This window comes from Xylocopa sonorina, chromosome 7 (genome assembly GCF_050948175.1).
Source record: "Xylocopa sonorina isolate GNS202 chromosome 7, iyXylSono1_principal, whole genome shotgun sequence".
Lineage (NCBI taxonomy): Eukaryota > Metazoa > Arthropoda > Insecta > Hymenoptera > Apidae > Xylocopa > Xylocopa sonorina.
The window spans coordinates 4,912,210-4,938,765 of NC_135199.1; the positions used below are offsets into that span (position 1 = coordinate 4,912,210).

General features: G+C 33.8%; 1 protein-coding gene across 5 annotated transcripts; it reads left to right on the plus strand.

Moving 5' to 3' along the window:
• Window positions 1–272: 272 nt before the first annotated feature.
• Window positions 273–26,306, plus strand: Tweek (transmembrane protein KIAA1109 homolog tweek). Of its 5 annotated transcripts, XM_076897553.1 has the most exons (50): window positions 273–450; window positions 1,131–1,446; window positions 1,527–1,670; window positions 1,852–2,171; window positions 2,249–4,811; window positions 4,903–5,206; window positions 5,354–5,677; window positions 6,201–6,576; window positions 6,821–7,327; window positions 7,411–7,669; window positions 7,743–8,090; window positions 8,166–8,242; window positions 8,319–8,655; window positions 8,736–8,914; window positions 8,999–9,224; window positions 9,300–9,688; window positions 9,751–9,912; window positions 10,171–10,296; window positions 11,434–11,572; window positions 12,242–12,484; window positions 12,980–13,236; window positions 13,328–13,357; window positions 13,766–14,069; window positions 14,146–14,544; window positions 14,625–15,134; window positions 15,213–15,628; window positions 15,709–16,150; window positions 16,229–16,476; window positions 16,559–17,253; window positions 17,335–17,495; window positions 17,580–17,788; window positions 17,997–18,226; window positions 18,308–18,526; window positions 18,612–18,683; window positions 18,758–18,913; window positions 19,047–19,226; window positions 19,296–19,497; window positions 19,569–19,948; window positions 20,017–20,426; window positions 20,506–20,835; window positions 20,915–21,226; window positions 21,314–21,506; window positions 21,601–21,830; window positions 21,938–22,219; window positions 22,318–22,506; window positions 22,601–22,807; window positions 23,063–23,086; window positions 24,140–24,270; window positions 24,343–24,539; window positions 24,618–26,306. In XM_076897553.1, exons 2-50 carry the CDS (start codon window positions 1,194–1,196, stop codon window positions 24,835–24,837), a joined length of 15,111 nt encoding a protein of 5,036 aa, XP_076753668.1. In that variant the 5' UTR covers window positions 273–450; window positions 1,131–1,193; the 3' UTR covers window positions 24,838–26,306. The 5 variants fall into 5 exon arrangements, with proteins under 5 accessions (XP_076753668.1, XP_076753672.1, XP_076753669.1 ...); XM_076897557.1 differs by lacking the exons at window positions 11,434–11,572; window positions 12,242–12,484 and adding an exon at window positions 10,833–10,878; XM_076897554.1 differs by lacking the exon at window positions 13,328–13,357.
• Window positions 26,307–26,556: the final 250 nt, after the last annotated feature.

A 26,556-nucleotide genomic window follows, 5' to 3' on the forward strand; every position in this document is an offset into this window, starting at 1 on the left:
AATAACAATGAACAAAATACAGCGAATTATTATATATAAAAATATTTTCTAATTCAATCCGCTTAGGGCGGCACCACTATTCGAATTTTCGTACGATGTAGCATTGATAAAATAAGTGTAACATAGATCGAACGTTTCGCATTATACTGCGCCATGAGATGTAGAATTTTTCGGAAGCAATTAATATTTTTTGTACAACTTGGTATTTCGCGCACAGTTTACACGTCTACACTGTACGTTGTCTATGGTTAAACCTTTCACACAGAGGGCATAGAATATCATTACTAAATCTATAGTTAGTGACAGTAGTCAACTATGGAGTGGTTATGTGTGTTGCTGTCCATCGATGACAGTTCTGTGACATCTACTAAACTGATGCACTGGTAAACACGAAACCATGAGTGACACAACAGAAATAGAGTGTAATTCTTAAGCAAGCATCGAATAAAGGTAAATCAGTTACGTGAATTAATTTACCTTGGCATTTATTCGTGAAATAGTTTTTAAAAAATCTACTGGATCGTATATATCTATATGTGATAGCATACACTTATATATTATATATACGTATATATACATATACGTATATATACAGGTATACATCGATATTTTGCTTTCATTGATAAATAGAGTTATCTATAAGTTATCTATAAGTAGATAATAATTTAAATACCTCAAAGTATCACAGAATAAATATGTAACAACGTATAAGTTTTATATTTTAACGTTTCTAACGGTAAATAGATTTCCCACGTTGAGTTTTAAGGAATATTTATTTCTATCATTTACATGGACGGATAACATTCAGTTAATTAAAAATATCGCGATAACGAGGACGATACGATTTGGTTGTATGTTTAGGCAGATTACTGAATAAATGAGAAATTCTTATTTTAATTACAGGTAGTCGATGGGGTTATGTTTACAAACAATTTCACTTTGTCATTTTAATCAAATTGCATAGTCATTGTTTTGACAAAAAGAAAAGTCAACAGTGTTAATTAAGAGGGGAACTAAATGCAATAAAAAGTTTACCGTGTGTTTTTGTGATAACAAATGCTTTAGATATACTCAATAAGGATGATTATGTTGATATAATGTCTATAAGTACGTTTCTTTAATTGTTTCAGTGATTAACTACAAAATGACTAACATTTCCTGATTCTACGACAAAAAGGAGAAAAAACATCATCATGGAGGAGAATGAAATGTGTAATGTTACGGTTCCTTCATTCTCTGGAATTGAACCAGCATTTTGGAACTATTCCGACCATGTCATCCTCGAAGATCTTAAGATGGATAGTAGTTTTATATATTTACTTTGCTCATTAGTGTCTGCTATTTCATGGATTATTTATATAGCCTATTATAATAGCAGAGTGATTGGATATATATTAACAAAATTATTAAATCGATTTGTTATTAGAGATGGATATGTTAAAGTAGGTGAGTTTCAAAAGGGTATACGTTATACAGCTGAGCATGTGCTTATGAAATTAGTTGTAATATATGCTATTTATTTTCAGGATCTTTTACTTTAAGTGCGCTAAGCGGAAAGATAATGTTTAGGGACATAGTTTATATCACGACGGATTACAGTATCAGAGTACAGGATGGATGGCTTATATTTAGGTGGTGGAGAAGTTATGTTCCGAAAGATGTATCCGAAGGTATTTTATACTACAGAAAATTATAAAACATTTAATCCTTACATACTAAAGGACAAATATACATGTTCCGTCTACAGCAAATGTATTTTTTTATTGCCACGTTGGAGCAAAATAATTAAATTAAACTACAAATACATAATTTGTGAAAAATTGTATTATAATCAAGAACATTAAATTTCAGATCTTTCACATTCCGACACGCGACTTTCAGTTATGTTAAACGGCTTTGAACTGCATATTTATAATCGCTGTCAACTATATGCACAGTTAGAAAAAACATTTGGTATTACGCCACAAATGTTTTCGGATGTAGAAAATCATAATCTTAATAGCGATGATCATGACATAGAATCATTTAGTAATACCGTTCATGAAACGCGTCAGCAAATAAATGCGATGGATGTTTCACGTCATGTTGATAATATTAGAAAAAAGGAAGCTCATGTTATAGCTCGCACGTGGAGAGATTTAATACCTGTTATTAAATTGGACGTTAGCACAGTTAGTATATAAATTTTTCGTAATTATTCGCATTTTTAATCATAGTTGCTATAATTTAGTATGTTCTATAATTTTAGGGAAGATTAGTATTTGGCAATCGTTTGATACCAACAACTTTATCAATAACTGTGGAGGAAGCGCATTTTGTATATTCCACGAAACCGGCAGCGTCCCGATATGATCACTTCATGCATTTTACAAAGTGTAAAGCGGAAAATTTTAAAGTTATTTTAGCACCTAGTCCAAAGTATACAGGAATGGTGGATGATCCACCTAGATATATGGGGGAAGGGTTTGTCGTATTAAGTTCAAACAACATGGAAGTCTATTACTATATGGACGAACCCGGGTTTGTTCCAGAACACCCACAAATGATTCAATTAGTAAATGGAGATATGGTTGAGGCTATGCCACCAATCTGGGGTATCGATATTAAATGTGGGAAAGGCACTGATTTCAGTTATGGCCCTTGGGCTGACAGACAAAGAGAACATTTGTTTAAATTCTTCTTTCCTAATGATTATCAGCCATTAAAAGTCACAAAAACTCCGGTCACTGGAGAGAAAAGACAAGTTCAATCCTTTGATATTAGATTGTCAACATTGAACGAAGCTACAATCGATATACTCTTTAGTAAAAACAGAGAAACAAATGCGGTTCATATTAATGTAGGGCCTGGATCGTATCTGGAAATTACCATGCCGTGGATAGTTTTACAAGACGGCTATACTACAAAAATAACAGGTCAACTGTTACATCTAGAAGCAACTACCAGTTTGCAATACCGAAGTTTAGTTGAAAGCGAAACGTTAGAGTTTGGTGTTAAGTGTCATTATCCGATAAGATGGAATGATCACCAGGAATGGACGTTAAATTTAACTGGATGTAAAGCTACGGCTAACTTAGTTTATTCGCACAAAGAGTTTTTTCAAGATATGATTAATGATTGGGCCAGCAAAGCCAGACCTGATATTTTACATTTTGTACCTTATACGTGGAACTTTAATTTATTGTTAAAAGAATTCGAGCTCATTACACTGTGTAACGAGTACAATTGGATTGATTGTTCGTCACAGAATCAAGAGAATGCGCACATTGCTTTTTGCGGGGAATTTTTCGAGCTATCGTTCGATCTTCCATTTGTGGACTATTTGCCGATTACGATACCTTTACGTTTTTGGATTCAAGGTGAAAGTGTAGATCTCTCCTTTTATCTACCTGAAGTCAATACAAGTCGTACAATTCTGTTAGCTTTGAATAAAAATGCAAAGATCATGACACGTGATGGGTCACAAATATATTTATCAGAATTAAATAAAAATAAGAAGTGGAGGAATATTTGTCAGAAAGGAGCAGGCTGGGTTGATTGCTGGTCTGTACCAATTGTGGCGTTAAGTATTAATTATACATATCATCCGTGTCCACCTTTGGGACCTACACCGCAAGCAAATATTACAACTCCGGAAAAAGAAGAAATTCTTTTGTCGCCAATGAGAATTCCCAGATGTAGAAAATCGCCAGGTCTTCAATGGACGAGAAATGGTAGTCAAAAATTCGATCCGCAATCTATAGCGCCGGATAAAGTTAGTTTAGATCTCGAGATAGGTCCGTCTATACTAATTTTGTACGGGTCACTTTTAAAAAATTTTATACACCTTAAAGAGAATCTATTCGGTGATTATCAAACGTTCACCGATATGCAACAAAGTCGAGCGAATCCTACATCTATAAGTACAGAAAGAAGTAAAGACAGAGATGTGCAAAATAGTAGTATCGAATCTGTTGAAGACGAGGATACGAAGTCAAAATCGTTTGATCCAAGGGATTATCGGCCGTTGGAAGTTACAGTCGGTATTACTATGCACGATATCCAAGCTCATTTAGTAAAAAATTGTGGAGAGAACGATCCTCCTTGTCCGGTTATACTTCTTGAACGATTTGGATTCGAAATGAAAAAGAGGTACAAAGAAACAGAACTCCAATTGCTTCTATCGCCTGCGATCGCATTGGTTACCGATAATGTTGTTCGTTCAAGCAAGGAACGTCATTTAAATCAAGGACATTTAATGTTAAGTGCATTGCAAGTCAGAGGACATGCGATGTTCAGTAACGAAGGAAGAAATTTGGATCAAGAAACTTTGGAGTATGCGTGGTTGATCGAGGTACAATTAGGAAAAATGACTGGAAAATTGAGTTCCCCTCAATTGCATCATCTTATTATATCTTTGGAAACATTTTTGTTAATGGTAAAGAATAACGAAAATAGCTTGCGTCCTCCCGACCTACCGCATCATTGTCATCACGGTATTCCACCTCTACAATGTCCTGATAGCGACGTCGATAAACATTACAAATGCCCTAGTTCTGAAGATATAAAATATAGAATGACGAGAATAGCGGTAGATGCAATCGATTTGTATTTTCAAGAAATAGGAACTACTATTCACACTTGGATATCTCCGATTCGCGTATCAACTTGTAATCTTCACGGCCAACAAGTGAAATCTGGAGTAACTGGTGTATTACCTAGAATACTAATAAGACAATTTGTATCAGCGGCTGATCATTTTGCAAACACAAGTAATACTAATACGGCTGGTAGTGGAAGGTCGCATAATAATGCAAGCAGCCGTATGTCAGGTATAATAAAGATATACAATATTACTACAAAGAACAGTGTTAACAATATTGTACTGTACATATGTATTATTTAATTTGCATTTTATATTAGGTGATGGATCAGATATTTGGTTGGAAGTAGGATCAGTAGCTCTAGGCCCAGTCATCTTAGAAGCTGCAATTTCACTTCCAACTCCTGAACACAATTTACATTTGGTACAAAATAAATATTTAAAACTGCACGATGAAGCCACGAAACGTTTATGGTTTTTATGGCCCCGAGAATGTGGCGTGAAAGCAACAAGATGTGGTTGTATAGGTGGATGTGCATTTTTTGGAAGTAATCGAAATGGGCCAACATTTTTTAAACCGACCTATCAAGATTTTCAAGATGGCATAAATGTCGCTGCATACAGGTAGAGATTGGACATGAATTGATAAAAATCGTAACGCACTTATGACTATCTAATCATAGAGGGATTATTGGGGTGGACTGATTGAAGTACGGACTTTTAACTTTCTTGCCATTCAACTCGTAACATTATTTTCAAACGTTATCGCAGAATAAATGAATCCGGAAAGGAAAAAGGATTTGGACAATCCATTTTGCACGATGGTCAATTGGTATTCCATACGTCACCTTACAATTTACAAGATGTGTCATTACAAGATTATCCAGTTACGGGAGTAAAAGTAACTGTCGCACAAGATGGACCGCAAACTACAAAAAAAGGTGTCGAACGGCCAAGGTCTGTGACAGATCATAATAAAGATTCCGGTATCGAGGAAGCTAATAGTACAAAATTAATTACTGCATCAGCAAGTCCATTCGCATGCAGTGGGGAACGGAAACTGCTGGACAGAAGATTTTCTTATACATCGATTCGGTAATCTTTGGAATAGCTTTGGAGCAGCTTATTAATAATTTGATTAATTTTATGAAATTTTGCATGTGATTGCACAAATACGCTGAATTTTCCACTTATAATATGCCTATTTATATTTGAAGTTAAAAAAAAAAAAAAGAATAATCACACTAAAAAGAAGAAAATTGTAAATAATATATAACAAAAGTTATATATATATATATATTTAGATACGCTGCTATCTGTCAATGTAATATTTTAATGTATCTTATGTTTCAGTGGGTTCTGTTTCCACGAAAATTTTCTGCTTCTCGCAAGCTTACATTTTTCACATAGATCATTTTAGGCAATAATCTTATTTTTAAATATTCATTTTTATTACGCTATATGTATATAATAAAAAATGTATAACTTCATATCATTTAATGGAGTTATATGAAACGCAAGGGAAATCGTAGTAAAAATCATCGTATTTAACAAAAGAGATGTTAAATTTTTATGCACGTTATATCAGCAAATACCATTCTTGAACTTTTCATTACAGCGGGAGCAACAGTGCAAAAGATGTCCCGTATTCTCGATTAGTTGACGCAAGCCCTGTTGCACAATTGCCGCAAAAACTGGATTCAGATTCAAAATTGCACGCAGAACGTAGCAAATCCATCTTGAGTGTTCCTGAGATCGAAACCGCTCCGAAAAGTAGCGTCTCTGATTCGAAGTTAGCGGTTGACTATTTCAACGCAACTGATGCAGAACCATTCGAGTCGAATAGTCCACAGTCGTTGCCGGTGGTATCTACAGAATTGAAATTTTCTGAATCAATGCAAACAAGCACCAAAACTATTGACGGTATTAATATTTCCGGTTCGCGTCACTCGCTGTACGTAAAATCAGAATCTGAAGAAAAATTGAAGCAAGAGGTAAAATTAATATGTACAGAATATCCGAGACATTGTAATACAACTTGGTACAATTATTCTTTCCTTCTGAAAAAATAAGTCAAAGTAGCAGTCATAATTTCAACCTGTAATTTTAGTTTATTTATTCACAAGCAATCATTCAATTGCTGATTGTGTTACAATTAATACCATATCTTGTATATCTTTCTGTTTTCATTTCAGCAAAGCATACTTTTTTTGCTTAAATCTTTCTGTATTTGTACAGGTTCAGCGAACAATATCTATGTCTTCAGAGAATCATTCAGAAGCTTTTTACTCTGCCGATGAAGACACGAGTCATGGTTTAAGCGGAAGTCGTACATCAAGTTTGCGCCAATCTATCGTTGGATCTGGCTCAGTATTGAATCGCAATGATAGTATGAAGAAAAAGTTCTCATCAGATTTATCTATTGTAGAAAGTTCAACAACTGTAAATATTTCTATATCCGAAAAAGCGCATACCTTAGAAAGAGCTAAACCGCAGATGATAAGTTCGAAACGAAGTCCTAGAATAAATCGAAATATCACATCTCAAAATGACACCGAGCCAAATTGCGTAAATGGTAATGAACTGCGTGATTCGTCCGATAGCCATTCTGTTTCTTCTACAAGCTTTATATCGGCTGTATCCTCGCAAGAAGATGTCACTCTTGTAAATCTGCATATGCAAGTAAATAAGCCAATCGTTGACTCTCCGCTGCTGATGTCAAGCTACGTTAGCCATTTAACTCAGGTAGTTAAAATGAGATTTTTAAATGTTTTTATTTTTGAAGGATACAATTTATATAGGACTTATGTACATATAATCAATTTTAGGTACGTTGTTCAAATTGGAGTCACTCGTCGATACCCGCAGGAGGTGCTGCATTTACTACACCACTTTTTCAACGTACTGAGGATGGTAGATTAGTTTACGTCGGTGGAAGATATGTTCCGAAGTTTGAAACAGTTACCGAAGGATTTACTTCGTTAAAAATGATTACAAGGTCTGACGGCTCCCCTGTAGCTAATTCATCTAATAAAACTCCTACGCATCCGTATCTTTGGGACAGTACTACTATTAATTGTATGGAAGGTACAGGATACAAATATCTTTCATATATTATTTTATAATTGCAGTACAGTAAATTCATATTACTTATGTGCAGGAGAGGAAGATCACACAACCCATAACAAGGAAGAATTATTGACTGTTCAACATGAAAGTGGATCGCGCACTACGGTTATAGTAAAGTTTAAAGGGGATGTAGATATTATGCTAAGTCCTATGGTACTAGAATCCTTGCAACGTTTTATCGATGCTATCATACCAACATTAGCGGCTTTGCATCCGTTAACAATTCTAAATCATCTTCATCATGAATGTATTGGAAAAGTTGAAGATGCTAATATTTTAAAACAAGACCAAAGTTTATCCTATTGGAGTCAAGTACAAACTAGTTCGAAACGATCCACTGCTGAGAGAAACATTAAGAATGGGCAAGGTGACGATAAACGTTAGTTTTGTTATATCGAATCTTATTTTTGTCATTGTACAGGTATATTTATTAATGTTAATTACTATTACATAGGTAAAATTGCGCTGCAAACGAATGTGTATGAAGAAAGTATCATGACGCAAGTACAGGGTAGCATTATTTTACCAAAGGTAATTAGTAATTTATGATGTTTAATAGTCCAATTTTTCGTGTAATTTTATATAGACTAACGTTGACATTTTTTAGATGAATATAACTTTGTTGCAAGCTTCGGTTGTTGAAGAAATTATATCATTTTCTGCTCTTGAAAATATTCGCGACTTAACATGCGTATCATTATTTGCCATCTGCTTTGATGATGTGACAGCTAGATTTTATATCGGGAAACAAGCTCGAGAAGTAGTTCAAACATTTCATAAACCAGCTGTATTACCGAACCAGAAGAAAGTGAACAAAATTAGCAAAGCATTTTTACCTGGGCACCAGACTGCCGCTGTGGTGGCGGATATAGGAAGCGGAGAAACAGTATACATAGAAACTTCTGAGAAACAACAGGAAGAGATTATAGTTAAATTAAATATAGGTAAATTATCTTCACATATATATTGAGATAATAATCCAAAACTATTACAGAAATACTAATTCGAATAATTCATATGACAGGTAAAGCTCATTCACAATTACGTAGACTTAGGAACGAATCTTCGATACTGAAAGATGCTGTTATTACGGCTATTCCTGCTCATTATTCAAGAGTGTTGTTCACTTGTACTAGAATAACGTCTCCTTTAAAATGTGTCGATTATTATTTATATCAATTTATGGATGATAAAGAAAAGACCGTACGTTTTCATCCTTTATAATTTATATTACTATAGTATACCATATATATTACGTGGAATTCATTACAAATGTATTTGGTGTAGAAACCATCTGGTTCTCCACAAGCAACAGAAGAATTTACTCTCGGTAGTGGTGAAGATAGATTAGGTTTTATAATGTTCGAATGTGGTTTAGAAGGTATCAAATTGAAGGTAGTAAAAAGATCACAATTTGAAAAAGGAGAAAACGGAAATGATAGTAAAAAAGTTGATGCCGAAATATTTTATACGGACAGCGTGAAAAGTCAAGAAGAACTAGATAATGCGACTGGTATGTATAATGTTTTAAATTAAGTGGGTATCAATAATGGTTATCTATCTACATTATTTACCTATTATATTGCAGCTTCGGCAGCAGCTACATCTGAACCAGAAACAACATCGGCAAATTTGCATAATGGAGCGCAAATAAATACCAGCGCGACATGCGCTAGTCTCGTTTCAAAAACTGGAAATGGAAATACTGTTTCTTGTGTTATTGAATTGAAGACAGTATGGTTCAATTTTGCAGCACCACCTCGTACTCCGATAACGAGAAAAATTGATTATACTCGGTTAGATTGGAATTTACTGAGTACAGCATCACCCGCTATAAACGCGTGGATGAATCCTAGCAATAAATTCGCAATTCGAATTGTGCACATGTTTAGAACTATGTATCGTAGATCAACTGCTACTGTTGCTTGCCTCATGGCAGAAGCATTGGACGTTCAAGCAACGCACATGCCAACTAAGGTACTTATACTTCATTCAACTGATTATGTTAACAGAATTTATTCTTAATCTTTGCTCGATAGAGTCGTTATGGAAGATTAACTCCATTGGCAAAAACATTACAAGAAGATCCATCGTGTCAGTTATGTACAATTTTACAAAATTATGTTTTATTAAACGACTTGGAAAATATTGAGGCCAACTTAAAAGAGTCATATTTGCCTTTGCTATCAACATTACGACAGGTAAGTTATGCTGTAAATGAACGATTTCTAGAGAAAAATGGTGAATATTCATTTTTAATTCTTGTCAAAGATATTAGCTAATGAGAGAAAAATTAAATACATTAAAGACATAAAATCTATCTTCTGTTCTCTGAAAAATGGTAAAACCTGAACTTTCATTGTTTTTCCCTTGATTTATCATTTTAATATATTTTGATCTTTTAAACTACATTTATACTACTACCTATACTTATACATTTATCATTTTATTGTTGTTAGGGAGTTATAGTATTGAGCAGGCAATGGAAGAATGTACTCTATACCCCATTATTATTGGAACATAATTATAAAACAAAACATGTTAAACCATTGAACGTCACATTTGCAGTTTCAGATCCAGATGAGGTATGAATATTATTCTTGTTGTATTTTTAATGTTTGTATTAAAAATTAAATTATAGAAGAGTATTGGGAATGGAATTTCATATAACTTTGTTACTTTCACGTTTCTTATTTTTTTTACTTTACACAATTATTAACATACTTATTTTTCTAATACATAATAATTTTCGTTGAAATCTAATTTTTTCCGTTTGAAATGACTTCAGAATATCAATATTTTTCTCATTTTAATAGCATTATTTTTACATTAAGCAAGAAGCTTTCCATTTAATTCAGAAGTTCATAACATACAGTGTGGTTCAATAACTTTGATCATTTTAATTATTAGATATTTTTAACGATAATGAAAATTGTTGTAAGTAAAAATTGAATGATTTTTAAACTATTCATATTAACTGGTGTATCTTTGAAATCACTCTATTTTTGTCTGAAATAATTTCTGGTATCGTTCAAAATATAAGATAATTAAGATGGTTAAAATTATTGGACCATTCTATATATTACATGAAACATAATTTGGTAGACAATTTTTTTTTCAGAAAATAAGCAAGGGTATGCAGGAGGATGATTACAATGTAAAATTGAGTAAGACTTTAAAAAAAATATTCACAAAAGTAGCTTTAACACAGTACATTTACAAACTGTCTTCATACATAAATTTATTTTTATATTAATATGTACAAGCTTTGTCAAATATTTAACTATTAACTCTGCTCTGACTGTAACATAATATGCTAGTACTCTGATCCATAATACATATATACATATACATTGTTTTATTAACAGAATCATGTATATTCAAATTATTTTATGTTGTGCTTAAACAAGATATTGCAATGAAGCATTATTTAACAATATGAAGTTGGTAATATATGGTAGTAAAAATTATAAGTGGTGGAGGTTTTTCAGTGCTTATTTAACCAAAAGTATTATATGTAAAAATTATGTTACAATTTTAAGACTTCCTGCAAAATTCAAAACTTCTGAAACCAAAATCTTCTGAAAACTATTCTCACACGTTGGTTTATTTATTATTTAGTTTATTATAATTCATTGAAAATTAAAGATTCCTGATAAAAACTGATTTTCGTCATTAGAGATGTTGGGTAAACATTTTGGATTTGACTTATTCATGTACAGGAAAATTTGCTGACCGATGGTGAGGGTAGCGCAGGAGAAGTTGATGATCAGGAAGTTACAGACGAATGTGCTATGTTAATTCACACAGACCACATTCACAAGCATACACACATCAAGAGCGGACAAGATAGAAGTACAGGTACTATAAGTTCAGTTAAAACAAAGTGTGCTTATTGTATAATCTTTAAAGATACCTGGTACAATATTTCTCTACTGATACAACTTTATTAGATTATTCAATATTTTGTAGAACTTCAATTTAATACACCTGCAGCTTTTAGCATCTGCTTTCAACTGTAATTTTAATAATTGCCTAACATCTTATTGTGCATTCTCATGCAGGCACATTATAGTATGTGTCTTTAGTGTTAGTGATTGTAAAATATTTACACATTAGTATCAGTTTCCTATTAAAGACTTGTATGCCATTTACTTACAGATTGTGTACAACATATTTGTTTGCTGATACTTGTTTTGTCCTATTCTCCTGATACTTGTTTTGTCCTATTCACTGTTCTGATCATATCTATTTGAACAAAGTATCAGAAAAATCTTGAAATTAGAAATTTTAAATATTTATTAAAACACTCAAAAAATTGACCCTGTATCTAAGTCTTTTATCTTACTTAAATTTTAAATAAGTCTTTAGAAAGTACTATTTCTAGAAGCTAAACTAACAAGTGCATTTTGTAAATAACATAATACTACATGTTGTTAAAATGTGTAACATACTTCCTCGAGCACATTTTTAACAGCATTATTTATGAGCTTTCTGAACAAAAATCATGGCTTGATATGGAATGACCAGGTATTTGTGGTGATGGTTTGACGGTTCCTGTAAGTTCTCCTCGTGGAAAAGATACAACCCCCATAGCAACACCGGTTCCAGGCCCGGATTCATTAACCTCCCCCTCTCCACCAGTAGTTCGTCCAAAGAAAGGAAAATCGCTACAACCCACGCAAATGCCTGCTAGTACACGAGCAAGTATTGTTTTCCCATTGCTTGCAAGTGGTGGGTTATTCAATCAAACTCAGGAACCAAATAATATAAGTAAGTGCAAGATGATTAAACTCTGTCGACTAAATATGCTAACAGTCTACATATTAGTGCTTTTATGGCATAGTCCAGTTCAAATTTTTTATCAGATTGTAAAAACATCAAATTCTCTAGATGCACAGATGAAAATTTAAAGGGAAAATAAAAAATAATAATATCTGGAAATGAGTACTCTAATGTGCAGACTATCTTAGTTGTACTGATTCTGCAGTGTCATTAATTTCCTCTACATAGTTTGCAATGCTTTGCACTTTGATTCTAGCTCTATATGTTTCTTTAATCAGTTTTCTTATTTCTTGTAGCTATTGCTTTTTATATTGTTGTAGCGCTTATCTAGCTATCTATCTCATGTTTGTTTCTATTTAAGTGATCCTATACTTTTTCTTCATTCACGGTATTTCATGCTTGATTTTCTCAGTTGATGTGTTACATCATTTTTTTTTAATAAAATAAAATTACAATGTGTATATAAGCAGAATTTTACATTAGGTTACGGCACATTGCGAGAAGAAAAGACAGCGCAAATTCACATTTCCCATTCCCATCAGCTTGGCTCTAATCCAAGCATCTATTCTGGAGGTGCACATGGTAGCCAGCATAGTACTGGAAGTTTGGATCAAATCACATCTCCTACAAGCCATCATTCCAATAAACCTTTAAATACTGGTGAAGATTTGTATAGTTGGATGGCTAAGCAACAAGAATTTATAAAGGATAATGATAAAAGCAACTTAAAAGGAAATTGGGTAAACTTTTATTTTTTTTATTAGATATAGTAGCTCAAAAGAAAAATACTTGCTGCACAAAACCCAATTTTTATTATTCCTATTATCTTAGGTCTTTCGTGCAGAGCAAAAGTCTTTGAAGGTATTTAAAATTCATTGTAAAATTGAATGCACTATATTTCACAGATTTTATTTTATGAAGTTGTTCAGATTCATTTATATATGTCCACATCATGGTTGCCCATGTACAGTTGGGCTATGCTAGATAAAGTATAGCCTTACCTGTATAATCAAATCAATATATACTACATCATCTGTTATGCTTTTATTTACCTATTCTTATTTTTATTCTTATTCTTATTCTTATTCTTATTATTATAATTATTTCTTCAAGATGTTAAGTATATCATTTATTTATTGATTTTACAAAGAATGTGTCTATATACAGAAAAATTTGTTCACCTAGCTCTTAAGATGCTATATATTTCAAAAATTATTTATCAGTGAAAGAGTTAATATCTTTTAATATAATGATAATATATATTTTCAGGATTCTAAAATTAACACAATGACAACAGATGACACAGAAGATTCTGATGTTCACAGTGGTACTCTCCTTTATCCCATGAAAGATTCGCTTAGATTATTAGATGCTCATTTAATTTTTGAACCTCTTTTGTCTTCCCTATCCGTTATGCCTCAACAAATGCTATCTGCTATTGGTTCAGGAAATGTGAACAATGTATCTTCCTTAGACTCATTAGGATCAAACTTATCTCTGGTAGGAAATATGGAGACTATGCGCATTGACATAGTAGTAAGTGAATTTGGAAAAGTAACAGATAAAAGAAAAGGTACACATATTAAAGTATACATATTTCAAAATATTCAGAATTAGAATGTCATTTTTAATGTACATAACTGCATTAGGTAATAAGTATCAAACGAAAAAGGGAAACAATGCAAAATTTCATTTGGATATACCACCAGAAACGCCAGCATTTTTGTGCGAGAAAATTGGCATTGACATCGACGTTAAGAAAATGGCTGATATGACAGTAGATGATATGATTCAAAAGCAAACCGTTCTGTACATATCTCGGGGCCAATTGAAGAAACATACAAGTACAGTTGTGAACTTTAGCTTAAATATACGGTACATTAGTCAACAAGTAAACATGCCTCTTCTCAGATTATTACATCAAATTAGTAATATGTATCAGAACGTTAAAGAAACACAAATGGAACTAAAAGAACAGCAACCAGAACGCAAACGAAACAATAATTTGATTGTTAGCGATACGGTAGCAAAGAATGGATCATCCTCGAGTAAATATTATTTTTTGTTAAGCATTTTTAATTAAATGACTAATTTGAACATACATTGAACCCTTTCACTTTTCCAATAGCATCCGATTTACAAGAGCAACTTTTACTCGAAGGTAAAAAAATGGATGTTCCGTTGCTCCGTAACAGCTTCGAACCTAATCTTCCGAAAGTTATTACACCAGGTGCTAGTATTCGATCTCGGCCACAAAGTTTTGCTCAAAAGCTACGCAGTACAGGAAAGAGCGTGAAAGGATATATCAATTTGAGCGAAGGTGTAATAACACCCAATTTCGGAGCCAGCCCTAGTGGATCTGGCTTAGATAAGTTTTGCGTGCTTCCCGGTAAATGTAAAGATACAACGCATTTGACGCCACGTTGTTGGAAAACGATATATTACTTGTTGGATTTATACGCCACTCGTCCAGAGACTAAAACTATTACGCATCGTTTTTCTATACCAGCGGATGCTTCGGAGCATTATAAAAGTGGTCGAAAATATGAATTATTGAATGAAACGAAGGACGCTGATATCGAAAAGGGATTGAACGCTGAAAATAGTTCAACACCAGTTCCACTTCCTCGGGAATTAAGTTAATATTAATTCAATATTTCTTTTCTGTACATAATACTTTTATTCTTATAACTCGTATATGAAAATATTGTTGCAGATATTGTCACGGGAGAGCGAACAAGATTAGTCATTTTCGGTGTTGTCCGAATACACAGAACCAGACTGTTGGCTACTCTCAGTGGATTAAAACTTGAAGCAGAGATAACAAGTCTTCATGCAAGTTTTACGTGTCGTAAAAAGTCGAGGCCTGCTAGTTTAGAATGTAGCTTAACTGGCCAGATTGGTAGAACCATGATTGTTTTACTTGAAGGTGTTGCACCCAATCAACAAACTGTTGTTAAAGTAACTGTAGGAAAATCGCAAGCTTTATATTCCAGTGTTAGTAAAAGACAGAAGGATAAAAACAGCGGATTGTTGACTGTCGGTGCCGTGAATATAGATATTCCTCAACATCCGGTAGCATTGCATGGCATGATGACCAGAGGCAGTAAACAATTATCGTCAACTTTACAAGTAAGTATAGACTTTCTTCTTACGTAATTAGCTTATAGCCGCTACATTTACTATCGTTTTAATTAATACAAATTTTGTAGGAACTTAGGGTGACCAGAACCTCTTCAAGAATGTCCAGAGGTCAGCAACAGGACGATGTGGATACGGGCATACCTGGTAGCCCGCATCATTATGCACCAGCACCATCGATTGATTTAGAAAAACCTCAAGTTGTATCTAGTTTATTAGAGCCGATTGTAATGCAATTTCACATAATACTTAAGAGTTTGAGTATAACAGCAGCTTTGCTGCCTTCTTTACAAGCGCAATACAAAATGGACGAAGTAACTAGTTCTGGTATGACGGGTAGTAAAGCTAAATTTACGATAGATCTGCCTCACCATACTTTGAGTTTCACGACAAAACTTCAAGTAACGGAAGCAAATTTACCTTCGGAAGCTAGTGTTTCACTCCCTAAAGTACATGTATCGGCGGAATATATTCAAGATGGTAACAGTAATATGAACGATAGTAAATTGGCTGGTTAGTAGGCAGTATTGTTCCTATATTGTAATTAAAAATCTTTCGCATATATTAAATCGTAATTTTTATGATCTCCAGATGGTATGGTGCTAAGGCAAGGAAGTTATCTTAGCGCAATGGCGGATATCGGTGTTTTTGAACACTTTTTAACTACGGATCTTCTTAATCACTTGGTATTCGTACAAAAAGTGTTCATGAAAGAAGTAAATGAAGTCGTTCAAAAAGTTTATGGCGGAGAGAAACCAGTTCCTTTATGGCTAGAGGATGAAGAACCAAGCAATACAACCGTCAAAAGAATATTATTCACATTAATTATTCGTATTATGGTAAAGTATATTTATATAGTACTAATAACACCGAACATTGAACATAAGTACTTGAACATAATACCTGTTGTATTGTGTGCAGAGGATACAATTAACAGCGACAACCCCAACGAATTCGGCAGTTCGATTAGAAACTGGAGCTGTTGAGCTTCAGTTATCCAACAGAGTACAAAATGTTTCTGGTGCGACACAACCAAATCCATACATGAAATTATTTGGAAAAGCGCAAGTTGACATTAATTTAAGTCTCGGACAATTATTGAAAAATGTTTTATTTGATGAAGTAGAACCAGAGTTCCAACAGTTTGCTTTCTTCAATACCAGAGTGGAATTACGAAACGCTTTCCAAGAGGAGATGGTACAAGGTGAAGAAAAGGAAGTAGTATTAATTACTTTAAAACGTCCATTAATATATATTCAACCGATGGCTATTGATAAAGCTATACTTGTCTGGCTGAATTATAAGAACGCATATGAATATTGGAATGAGAAACGAGCTAATTTGAATAAAGAAGTTTTAACAGCTACTCAGCAAGTATTCGAAAAAGTTCCATTTGGTCAAATAACGAGTCAGTTAAGTTCTCCTCATCTGGGGACATTGTTTTTGCAATTGACAGTGGATGATATGGGTATTTGTGTACCACTTAATCCTTTACCACCTACTTGGAGCATGGGTAGAGGATTATATGACGGCGAATCAAGAGGTGCTGTGGTAGTGACATTAGAAAACACAAGCATATCGGCATGCAACAGTGGTAGTTTAGTTAGTAAAGCAAGGTATAGTGTAATAGCGCTGACCACCAAAATGCTAGCAAGCGTCACAAATGGGATTAATAATATTTGATTAATGTTACACAGATTCATTGGTTTGTGCCTAAGATTTGCCGATGATTTTGAAAATTCTCTGGATGATTGGAAACCAGATATAACGGATAGTACTATAATGAATTTATGTATGGTATCTGAAGGCACTTATGAAGTATGTAGTAGAACCATTGCACAAAAGCAGGATAAGTCTGGTAATAAGAACGAATTTATGCAGTTTCTCGTTGCTTTCACAGTTTCTTGTAACAAACGTATAATTCTTTCATTATTATTTTTAGATAATGCCAAGTGGATATTAAATGTACAGTGGCAAATGGAAGGTGTTGATATTCATTTAGACGTTAATGTTGGGCAACAATTGTCAGCACTTGGGCATACATTAACGATGTTAACTGGTTCCGAAGAAGACGATATTCATGCACCTACAGATTACGATAGCGATGATGCGGATCAGCCAGATAACAGTACTAGCCAGGTTAAGAAAAAAGTATGGTTTAATTATATTTATTTTATCCTATACTCCTTTTTCGGCTCTTTGATTGGGTAATGTATTACACATAAGATTTTAAAACTATTTCAGAAGGATAAACAAGAGATTTTTATTTTAAACTACCCATACAATTTTTTGCGCTTAAAACTGTACGACATACATATGTATATATATCGTTCATTAATTGAATTTTTAATGTTTGCAGGAGAGCATACTAATGAAGAAATCGAAAAACTGGACAGATAGTCTACCAGCGTTCGTTTTTGATCCTACGCTTGATGCAAAAAAGAGATCGAAACTGATTGAAAAAGAGATGAACGAACAGGCAAAAATTATAAATGATTTACGATCACTAGGAGCTTCTCACGGAACCATAGAACAAGAAATGAAACGTCTACATGAACTGGAAGCTATGGTTTTCAAAGATTTTAGGAGGTATACATTTTTGAAATATATTTCTTATTGCTATGATATTAATGAAATATCCTGTTATGTTTCCAATATTAAATTCTACAGAGACATGATTCAAAAGTTAAGAAGGCAGTCAGTTAAAGCGTCAGGAATAAAAGGTAAATTAGGGCTTGGTGGAAAATCAAATACGTATCGATCACGTTCGTTTATCGTACCATCACCAACGCTTGAAAATCAGCTTGAAAGTCCTGAAGATATGAACATAGAAGTAAATTCAGCAAATTCTGCTAGCTATGAAAGTAGTCCTAGAAGTGGACCAAGCCGGTACCATATATTTCCGTTTTAATAATGCTTTATTTTATTTCTTTTTCGCAAGGTATTATTTAATAATAAATTTCAATTTGTAAAGATCTGCTTCCCTTCGTGTAAGAGGACTTGGAGGACCGCGAGTTACCTTCAGTGATACGCATACAATGGGCAGGTATGTTTATTACTTCAATATCTTTAATAATTTCACTATTTTGTTTTCTATGCTTGGTTAACATTACTATGTAGACAATCATCGCTACCAAGTGCTGGTTCTGAATTAAGTTTACCAGAGGGAGAATTAGAATGGCCGGAGACTATTGAAATAGACGGAGAAAGAGTTGAATTAAGGAAGAAAAGCAGGGATATTAGTTACACTTCGAGTTATGACAGTATGGAAGGAAAGTACGTATGAGAATAAAATATATACGTAGTTTTCACTTTACGAAGTTTGGTGACACGAATGTATTGTGTAAAGACCAAAACTACCTGTATATTAATATGTTAAATGGCATTTACTGAATTTTAACTTTCATAGCGCACCGCTACTAGATTCATTTGGGAAAGAACAATCCTCATCGACTTCGTCACCGTATATAACACCACAAAAAACTCAAGAACCTAACATAGATTTTGAACTCGATGTAAAGGTTTTAATAAATAGCGGTAAATGTGTACTTCACACAAAAGATCCAGGAAAAGAAGATGAGATTAAAATGTAAATATTGATTCATTTTCTTACTATACATGTTTTATGTATTTCACATAAATCATTACTCTTTTACAGTATGAGTAAAATGAAAAAAGAGCGATCATGTTCTGGTGGTACATTTGAATTTCAACCAAGCAGTCCTAGTAGTAGTCGAAAACACTTGAGCAGTAAAGAAAAATCATCCACTACAAGTACGTCTCGCTTGCGATATTTACAGCACGCGAACGTACCTTTAGTAGATTTAACAATTTTTCATATTCCTGGCTTAGATGTAAAGGTAAAATTTTATTGCAAATATGTAGATATAATATTTGTATAAATGTGGAATTTTTAAATAACATCTTACAGGTACATTATGAATCCAAAACTCTTCCTGAAGAATCGGTATCACCTCGTGTATCATCTGACAATACCCTGCTTAATCCTTCTGCAACTGCGTTAAAAAAATCTAGCACTAAGAAAGCCAGTTTATTTGCTTGGATGACTCTTCAGAGTATACCAGAAGAAACTATAATAAGTCCACATATTCTTGAATTTTTGGAACAAACGTTAGAGCCGATACCGAGTAAAACCAATTTTCATAGTAATGCACAAACAAATGCAGTATATCCATTGGAAAATACGGAGAGCACATCTTGGGCTGCTACTGCAGCAAGTAGCAATTACGTTTACGCAAGCTTTCCTGTGGATGTAATAGTATATTTTCATATGCAGCCTTCTACATTTAGGTAGTCTTCAATTCTATTGATCAACACCCTGCAAAACTCGGCACAGACACCATGTTTCATTGTTTTAGATTCTCCTGTCTGCCGGTTTCTCGAGTAGAATGCATTCTTCAATTGCCGTCCCTTGACATAGTGTTTTCGTCCAAGCGAGCCGAAGAAGAGGTAACGCAGTTTCGAGAATTCAAATCATCAAGTACACAGCCCATTGGGAAGGAAGCTGGCTCAGCGATCGGTGGACTTTCTGTCACTGGATGTCTTGCTGATTTTTCCGTTTATATTTTTCATCCGTATGGTGGTGGAAAAAAGACTGGTTTAAAGGAAGCACAATGGTCACCGTTATCGGATAGCGAAAGAAAAGATTCTTTAAGTATTAACGTTGCCTTCGTGAAGTTTCATATGTCAAGAAGTCGCAAATTAAATTTTCAAAGTGAACAACCGAAGAAGATGCCGGACACCAGCCGCGCAGTTATACGATTTTCCAGTACGTATAATTTTTAATTTATTTAAATAATGTAGTCTTACTAAAGAATTATATAAAATATTTCTAAATCGTTATTTAGCAATTATTGATATTGGATCTGCCTCGTTTAAATACGACATGCGGAGATTAAGCGAAATCTTAGCTTTTCCAAAAGCATGGTACAGACGTAGTATAGTACGCCGGTTATTTTTGGGAGATTTAAGTTCAGGGACCGCGTACTCTGAGGGGGACGGTAGTCCATCTTTGAATCAAGAAGAAGCAGTGATGGGCAGTTCTTTACTGAAACATTATGATCGGCATGGCGCTGAGGGACTGTCAAAAAGTGCTCCAGAACGTAGTCCAACGTTGAATAGAGACAAATTAAGATTGAGTTTAGAAAGTGATATACCAAAGCATGCACGATTGAAAGGTAATTATAATGAACTGTAATTATAATCGTATGCAATATTTAGAATCTCAAGCATAATATGCATTCATTTTGATACTAGATATCGGGAGGGGATGGAGTTTTACCTCTGATAAGCAAACCTCTTCAGAAATTAAATTGAGAGAGTCCGCGTGGGAAACATTGGTATTATTTGCTGTAAATTTCACTCGGCTAAATGTTCACATGAATATGGGCAATGTGATGGGGAACGTTATATGGATGACGAAGGATTTTAGATGCGACGGAAGACTGTCTATAGGTAGTACAGGGCATAAAAATTTGTACATAGGCGTCGGGTTAGGCGGTTCCAGTTTGGATGCAAAGGGTGGCATCGTTGGTGGTGTCATTGAATTGAGTGAAATCGATACGTACAGTAAGTTATTAATTTCAAATTTATTAATTGAAATATATTTTACCGCTGCTAAATTGCGTTATTTGTACGCGCATTTGTTTCGTATAGTACACATTCGAGAAGAACCTGGGATAGAACCCGATCATACTGTAGGTTTAAAATTGTTTGCGTTAGAATTACGACTGGATTACATGGGAACGAGTGTATTAATGTCTAGAGTATCATCGTTAGATGTTACGTTAAGAGATGAATGGAAAATTAATCGTAATAATAGCGGAGACGCTTTCATGCCAACGAGAAGGTTGTTTTATTCTCATTTTATATACTCAGTTTTATATTTCCATTTAAACTACTACTAAACAAGATTTTAATCGTATGCTTAACCATTAATCTAGGCCTGCTGTGATTTTTATGCACGGTGACTTAGGATGGGATCAATTACAGATTATGATTAGTAAATCGACAACAGCGGATTTATTAAAAATGTACTATAAATTAGATGAATTTTTCAGTCAACAATTTAAAAGTAGTAAACGAGTATTCAGTTCTTTACAACCAAGACATCAAAGGGTAAACAATAGTAGTTTTAGAAAGAGAACACAGAGAAGGAAAGCAACTAATGAAGGTAAATGGTTTCAATGAATAAAAAACATATGTATTTAACATAGTTGAGATATAAGATATATAGGCAAACAATAAAGAACTATTTATTCATATATTTGTATAATGTAGGTTCATGGAACACAAATCAAACCGCAATATCGGATGCTCGTCATCACAGACATTGGCAAGGAGTATTAGCCCAAGTAGCTGGGCTGCAACTGGGTAGCTTAAGCTTTTCTTTACCATCAACGGGAACTGTACTCGGAGGAACAATGGAACTTCATGGTTGCAATATCAGCTTAGCGTGTTTCCACGGAATTAATTTTAAAAGTAAAAGTTGGGCACTATTTTCGTTAAAAGAACCGTGTATCAGCTTTACTACTGAAGCTCAAGAAATTCCAAGCGTTGAATGTAAGCAATATTATTTTAGAAAAAAATCTTGCCAAAAATGTTATCGTACTTTATATATTTGACAATTTGAAATTATTCAATAATTATATTTTTAACAGCTCCGAACACTCGCGATGTTCACGTCGTGCAAACATTGACCATCAGTTTAGGCCAACAACAGGAACAACATGCAAGACACCATTCTATGGCCACTGTTTGTAGATTGAGCCGTAGTGTACTTTTCCCACCACAATTCAAATCACTGCAGGAATGGTTTCACTATGCTTTTGCCAGCAGTGAAATTGACGGTATGCTATACATCTGCTGAATTAATTATTTTCTTGTTGAAACATTTGTTGTTCTTCAAATGTGTAATTTATTGATTGTTATTCAACTGTTTAGCTGTGGATCGATTTCCATGCGTAGAAAGAGAACGAACAGACAGTACATCTGATACTGCTAATATGACTCGTGGAAGAAGTACGTCAACGACTTCCGGAAAGTTACAGGAACACTCTCATGGGCGAGAAGTTATATTTGCTCTACCATCATTACAATTACATTTGAAAACTGAACATCTTCAAACCGCTAAAACTCCAGTTGTTATTGGTAAGTAGCATTTTTTATTATTTTTATTTTATTATACCTAACATACATTTTAAGTGTTTTAATATATAATGCAAGAATATAAGTGTTCAAGCTATAATACACGAATGTGAAGTTACACTTGATACAATACTTTTTTCTGTACACTCATTGTTTTTGATGTAACATTTATTTATAAGTGTGAAAGCTTCGATCTTTTTTAGTAGGAATTATTTCCTTTTAAATTGTATGCTGCAACTATTTTCTTTATATTTTTAGGAGCTCCTAAACATATTTTATATAGTAAGTACAGTGTGAGAATTAATTTCTTTGAGATGCGGTAAGAAGTCTTCAGTTTAAATTTATTAAATTGGTTGACTTGTAGAATGCTCCAAGTTATTGAATGCTTCATAATGTGTATATGTAGTACATTCTTTTTCATCATCCGTTGTACACAATATACTTTGCATGGAACCCCGACAACACAACTTTATCACAGTAAGAGCACTATGATATTACCTGCGTCGCATGACATCACTTCCATAGCCTTCTACGTCCGCACTCGTCGATGGTTGTGATGGCGCGCGGTAACAGCACGTTCTGGGGCACCAGAGTATTACGCGGTGCAGCACCATAGTACCATTAGCGCATCACGCCTGTTATATGTTTATTCATTAATTTTTTTAACCAATGCCGTAGGGTGACATTTGTTAACGGGGAAAATATGTTTCCGTACAAATTAAAATCGTCAGATAGCTTTAAAAGCTCTTTTCCTATTAAAATTGCACAATAAGTAGTATTTATTACTTATAAATAATATATATTATTTATAAATAATATAAATATATAATGTCACGCGGCACAAGTGCACTTACTGTGACAAAGTTGTGTTGTCGGGATGTATATTTCAGTAGTTTTATTGTAATTTATTGTATATTCTAGTAGCTTTATTGTAATTTATTGTATATTTCGCGCTTTAGAAGTAAGAGAGAGAAAAATGCTATAGGAAAGAGTGAGACAGACGATACCGATCATACTCTAGAACACCTGGCGTCATCTCTTGGGGGGCCACTGAAACTGATCGAACATTAATTTCACTACTTTCCGCAGAGATGACGCTAGTAGTTCTTGAGTAGTTTACTTCGCTGTCGATAATTATGTGCGACCAGTTTGAGCACTTTTTACAAAGATTGCGCCAGGGGTTCTAGAGTAGGGTCGGTATCTTCTGTCTCACTCTTTCTTATAGCATCTTTCTCTCTCTTATCACTAAAGCGGGAAGTGTACAATAAATTACAATAAAATTAAAAAATAAAAATATGGCAAAATACATTATTTGATAATTGGTTTTCTTAACAGGTGAAAAACCATTAGTTGAATGCAGTTTTATTACGGAATTCGAGGACCACATCTTTGTTACGGTAGACGCAGAGGCCTTTTTCTTCCTTCACGATTTGATTACTTCATACGTGAAAGAAAAGGAGAAAGTGGTAAATATATTTTGCATACTTTTGGAACAATCCTGTATTATAAATTCTACTTGCTCCGTGCATCGTTCTTAGAACATGGGTGTACGAGCGCACAGCCCTGATCCCCAAGAGAAGAAAAGCGGAACTGCAAGTACTGCCAGTACTTCTACTGCAACAACAACCACTTCTGAAGATGAGAAGAAACGTAAACAATACGATCCAGCAGAAATGTTCACAAAAGACTGGCGGTCGTACAGATGTAAAACGTGGCACGTAGAACCAACCGTGAGGTAATGACAGATTTTGTGCACGATTACAATTGTTCTGCTTTATAATTGTATTCACCGGGGAACCACTATTCTTTCCAGATTATTATCGTGGGCTGGTAAAAGCATCGAGCCTTACGGAATAGATTACATTCTGCAAAAGTTAGGATTTTCTCACGCCCGTACAACGATACCAAAATGGATTCAACGAGGTTTCATGGATCCTCTAGACAAATTGTTGACCATCCTCATGTTAAGAATGGTTTTAGCTGTTCGCGAAGAATCGTCGGAAGAGCAGAAGGAGTATAAACGAGAGAAATAATTGCTGTAATTGTGAAAGTAAACGATCGAAACCGTACAATAATCGTCCAAGATAATAATGTCCGCAGATCTTCGCACCAAGTTGGTAAGGAAGAATATCAATAGAATCGCTGTTTTCAGTATATATAAAATGAACGTTGAATAATATGAATTTACGAGTAAGATGATAAACTCTAGGGATCATCACGATGATTGTTCCCACTGTGTAGAAACGAAAAAATTTTTACTCGTAAAACTGATATTTTGAGTAAATATTGTTTGAATGAACATTTGTAAGAATTGTGTTAATAAGATACGATATGTAATCAAGCAATTGTACATTACGGTATAGGTAAAGGTTTATAATCATCGATATTCCGTTCGGACGTGTTAGATATTGCACAGAACGCCCTAGGTACATCAACGAGTGTTACAGAATATATATGTATTAACATAGCGTTCAATAACGGTCCGTTATATTTTCGTAAGGTAGTTAAATGATTTATGTTTGCAAAAAATAAAAATTCATCTCAAAAACCGTACACAATCATAACTGATATATTATGTATATTGTAATATATTAGTTATATATATAATCGTAATCGAAATTACGAGCGTTTCGAGTACGCTGTTTAGCTAACCGAGATTGTTTAACAAGAGAGTTTGCAGCTTTAGAATTTTATAAATTATACGTTTAACTACGTATTGTGTATAGTTATTAACATTTTAAGAAAAGTTACGCGCCTAGATAAAAAAAAAAGAAAAGAAAAAGAAAAAAGAATAATACGATTGTACGTGTTAGAAATATCGAAAAATACGCATAGAAGCAAAATGTTCTTCGCTTGAAACTTGGCAGGTTTCTCTTGGCACGTACATCTTACTTTCAAAAAAGAAATGTCTTTCTCCAAACTGCTCACGCGATTACGCTTACATTCTTAAGATTTTTTGTAATTTATGTCATGTTCATTTATTTTTTGTTTTACTTTTTTCCCCTTGTTGTTGTTTAGGTAATTTCTATAGCAAATGGGTGTATAAAACTTACATATAGTTAATACCAGCTGCGACGTATTTTGCTCATTTTTAACGATAATATCTGTGAATCCTCTGTACGTATAGTGATAATTTATTTTCTAGTATGACAGGATAAGAAAAACCTTGTTTGATTCTACGACGTACGAATCACATTTATCCATATTAAATTATCGCAATGTAATTTAATGTAATATATTTTCGTGTATAAATCTCCTAATTATTTCTGCATAATTTGTGAATATTTATATATAATATATATATATACATATACATATAGATACCAAGTTGTAATTGCAATACGCACTTTAAAAGCGATCAACTAACAAAGCTGGTACATATTAGATGTAAGTTGTTACTGTAGGATAATGGGTTTTCAATGTATACATATGCTGTATTTTAAGTGAAGTGTAAAAATCGATTAAACGTAACGTAGAGAATACAGAAAGGAACAAACATCGATGTATCGTTGTTCAAGCGTCTTTTTTCATTCGAGAGACACGTGTTAGCGTATATACACTTTATAGACCCACCGATGTAGTCACAAAAGTTACAATTTCTTCGGTTCACGTCTTCCTATAGCACTATTTAATTTTAAGCGCGGATCATTACAATTTTATTAAGACTAAATTGATTAGTCTGAACTTTTTTGTATGTAAAACCGTATTGTATAAATACCTGTATAGTCTACCGCTCAAAAATAGTCGGACAG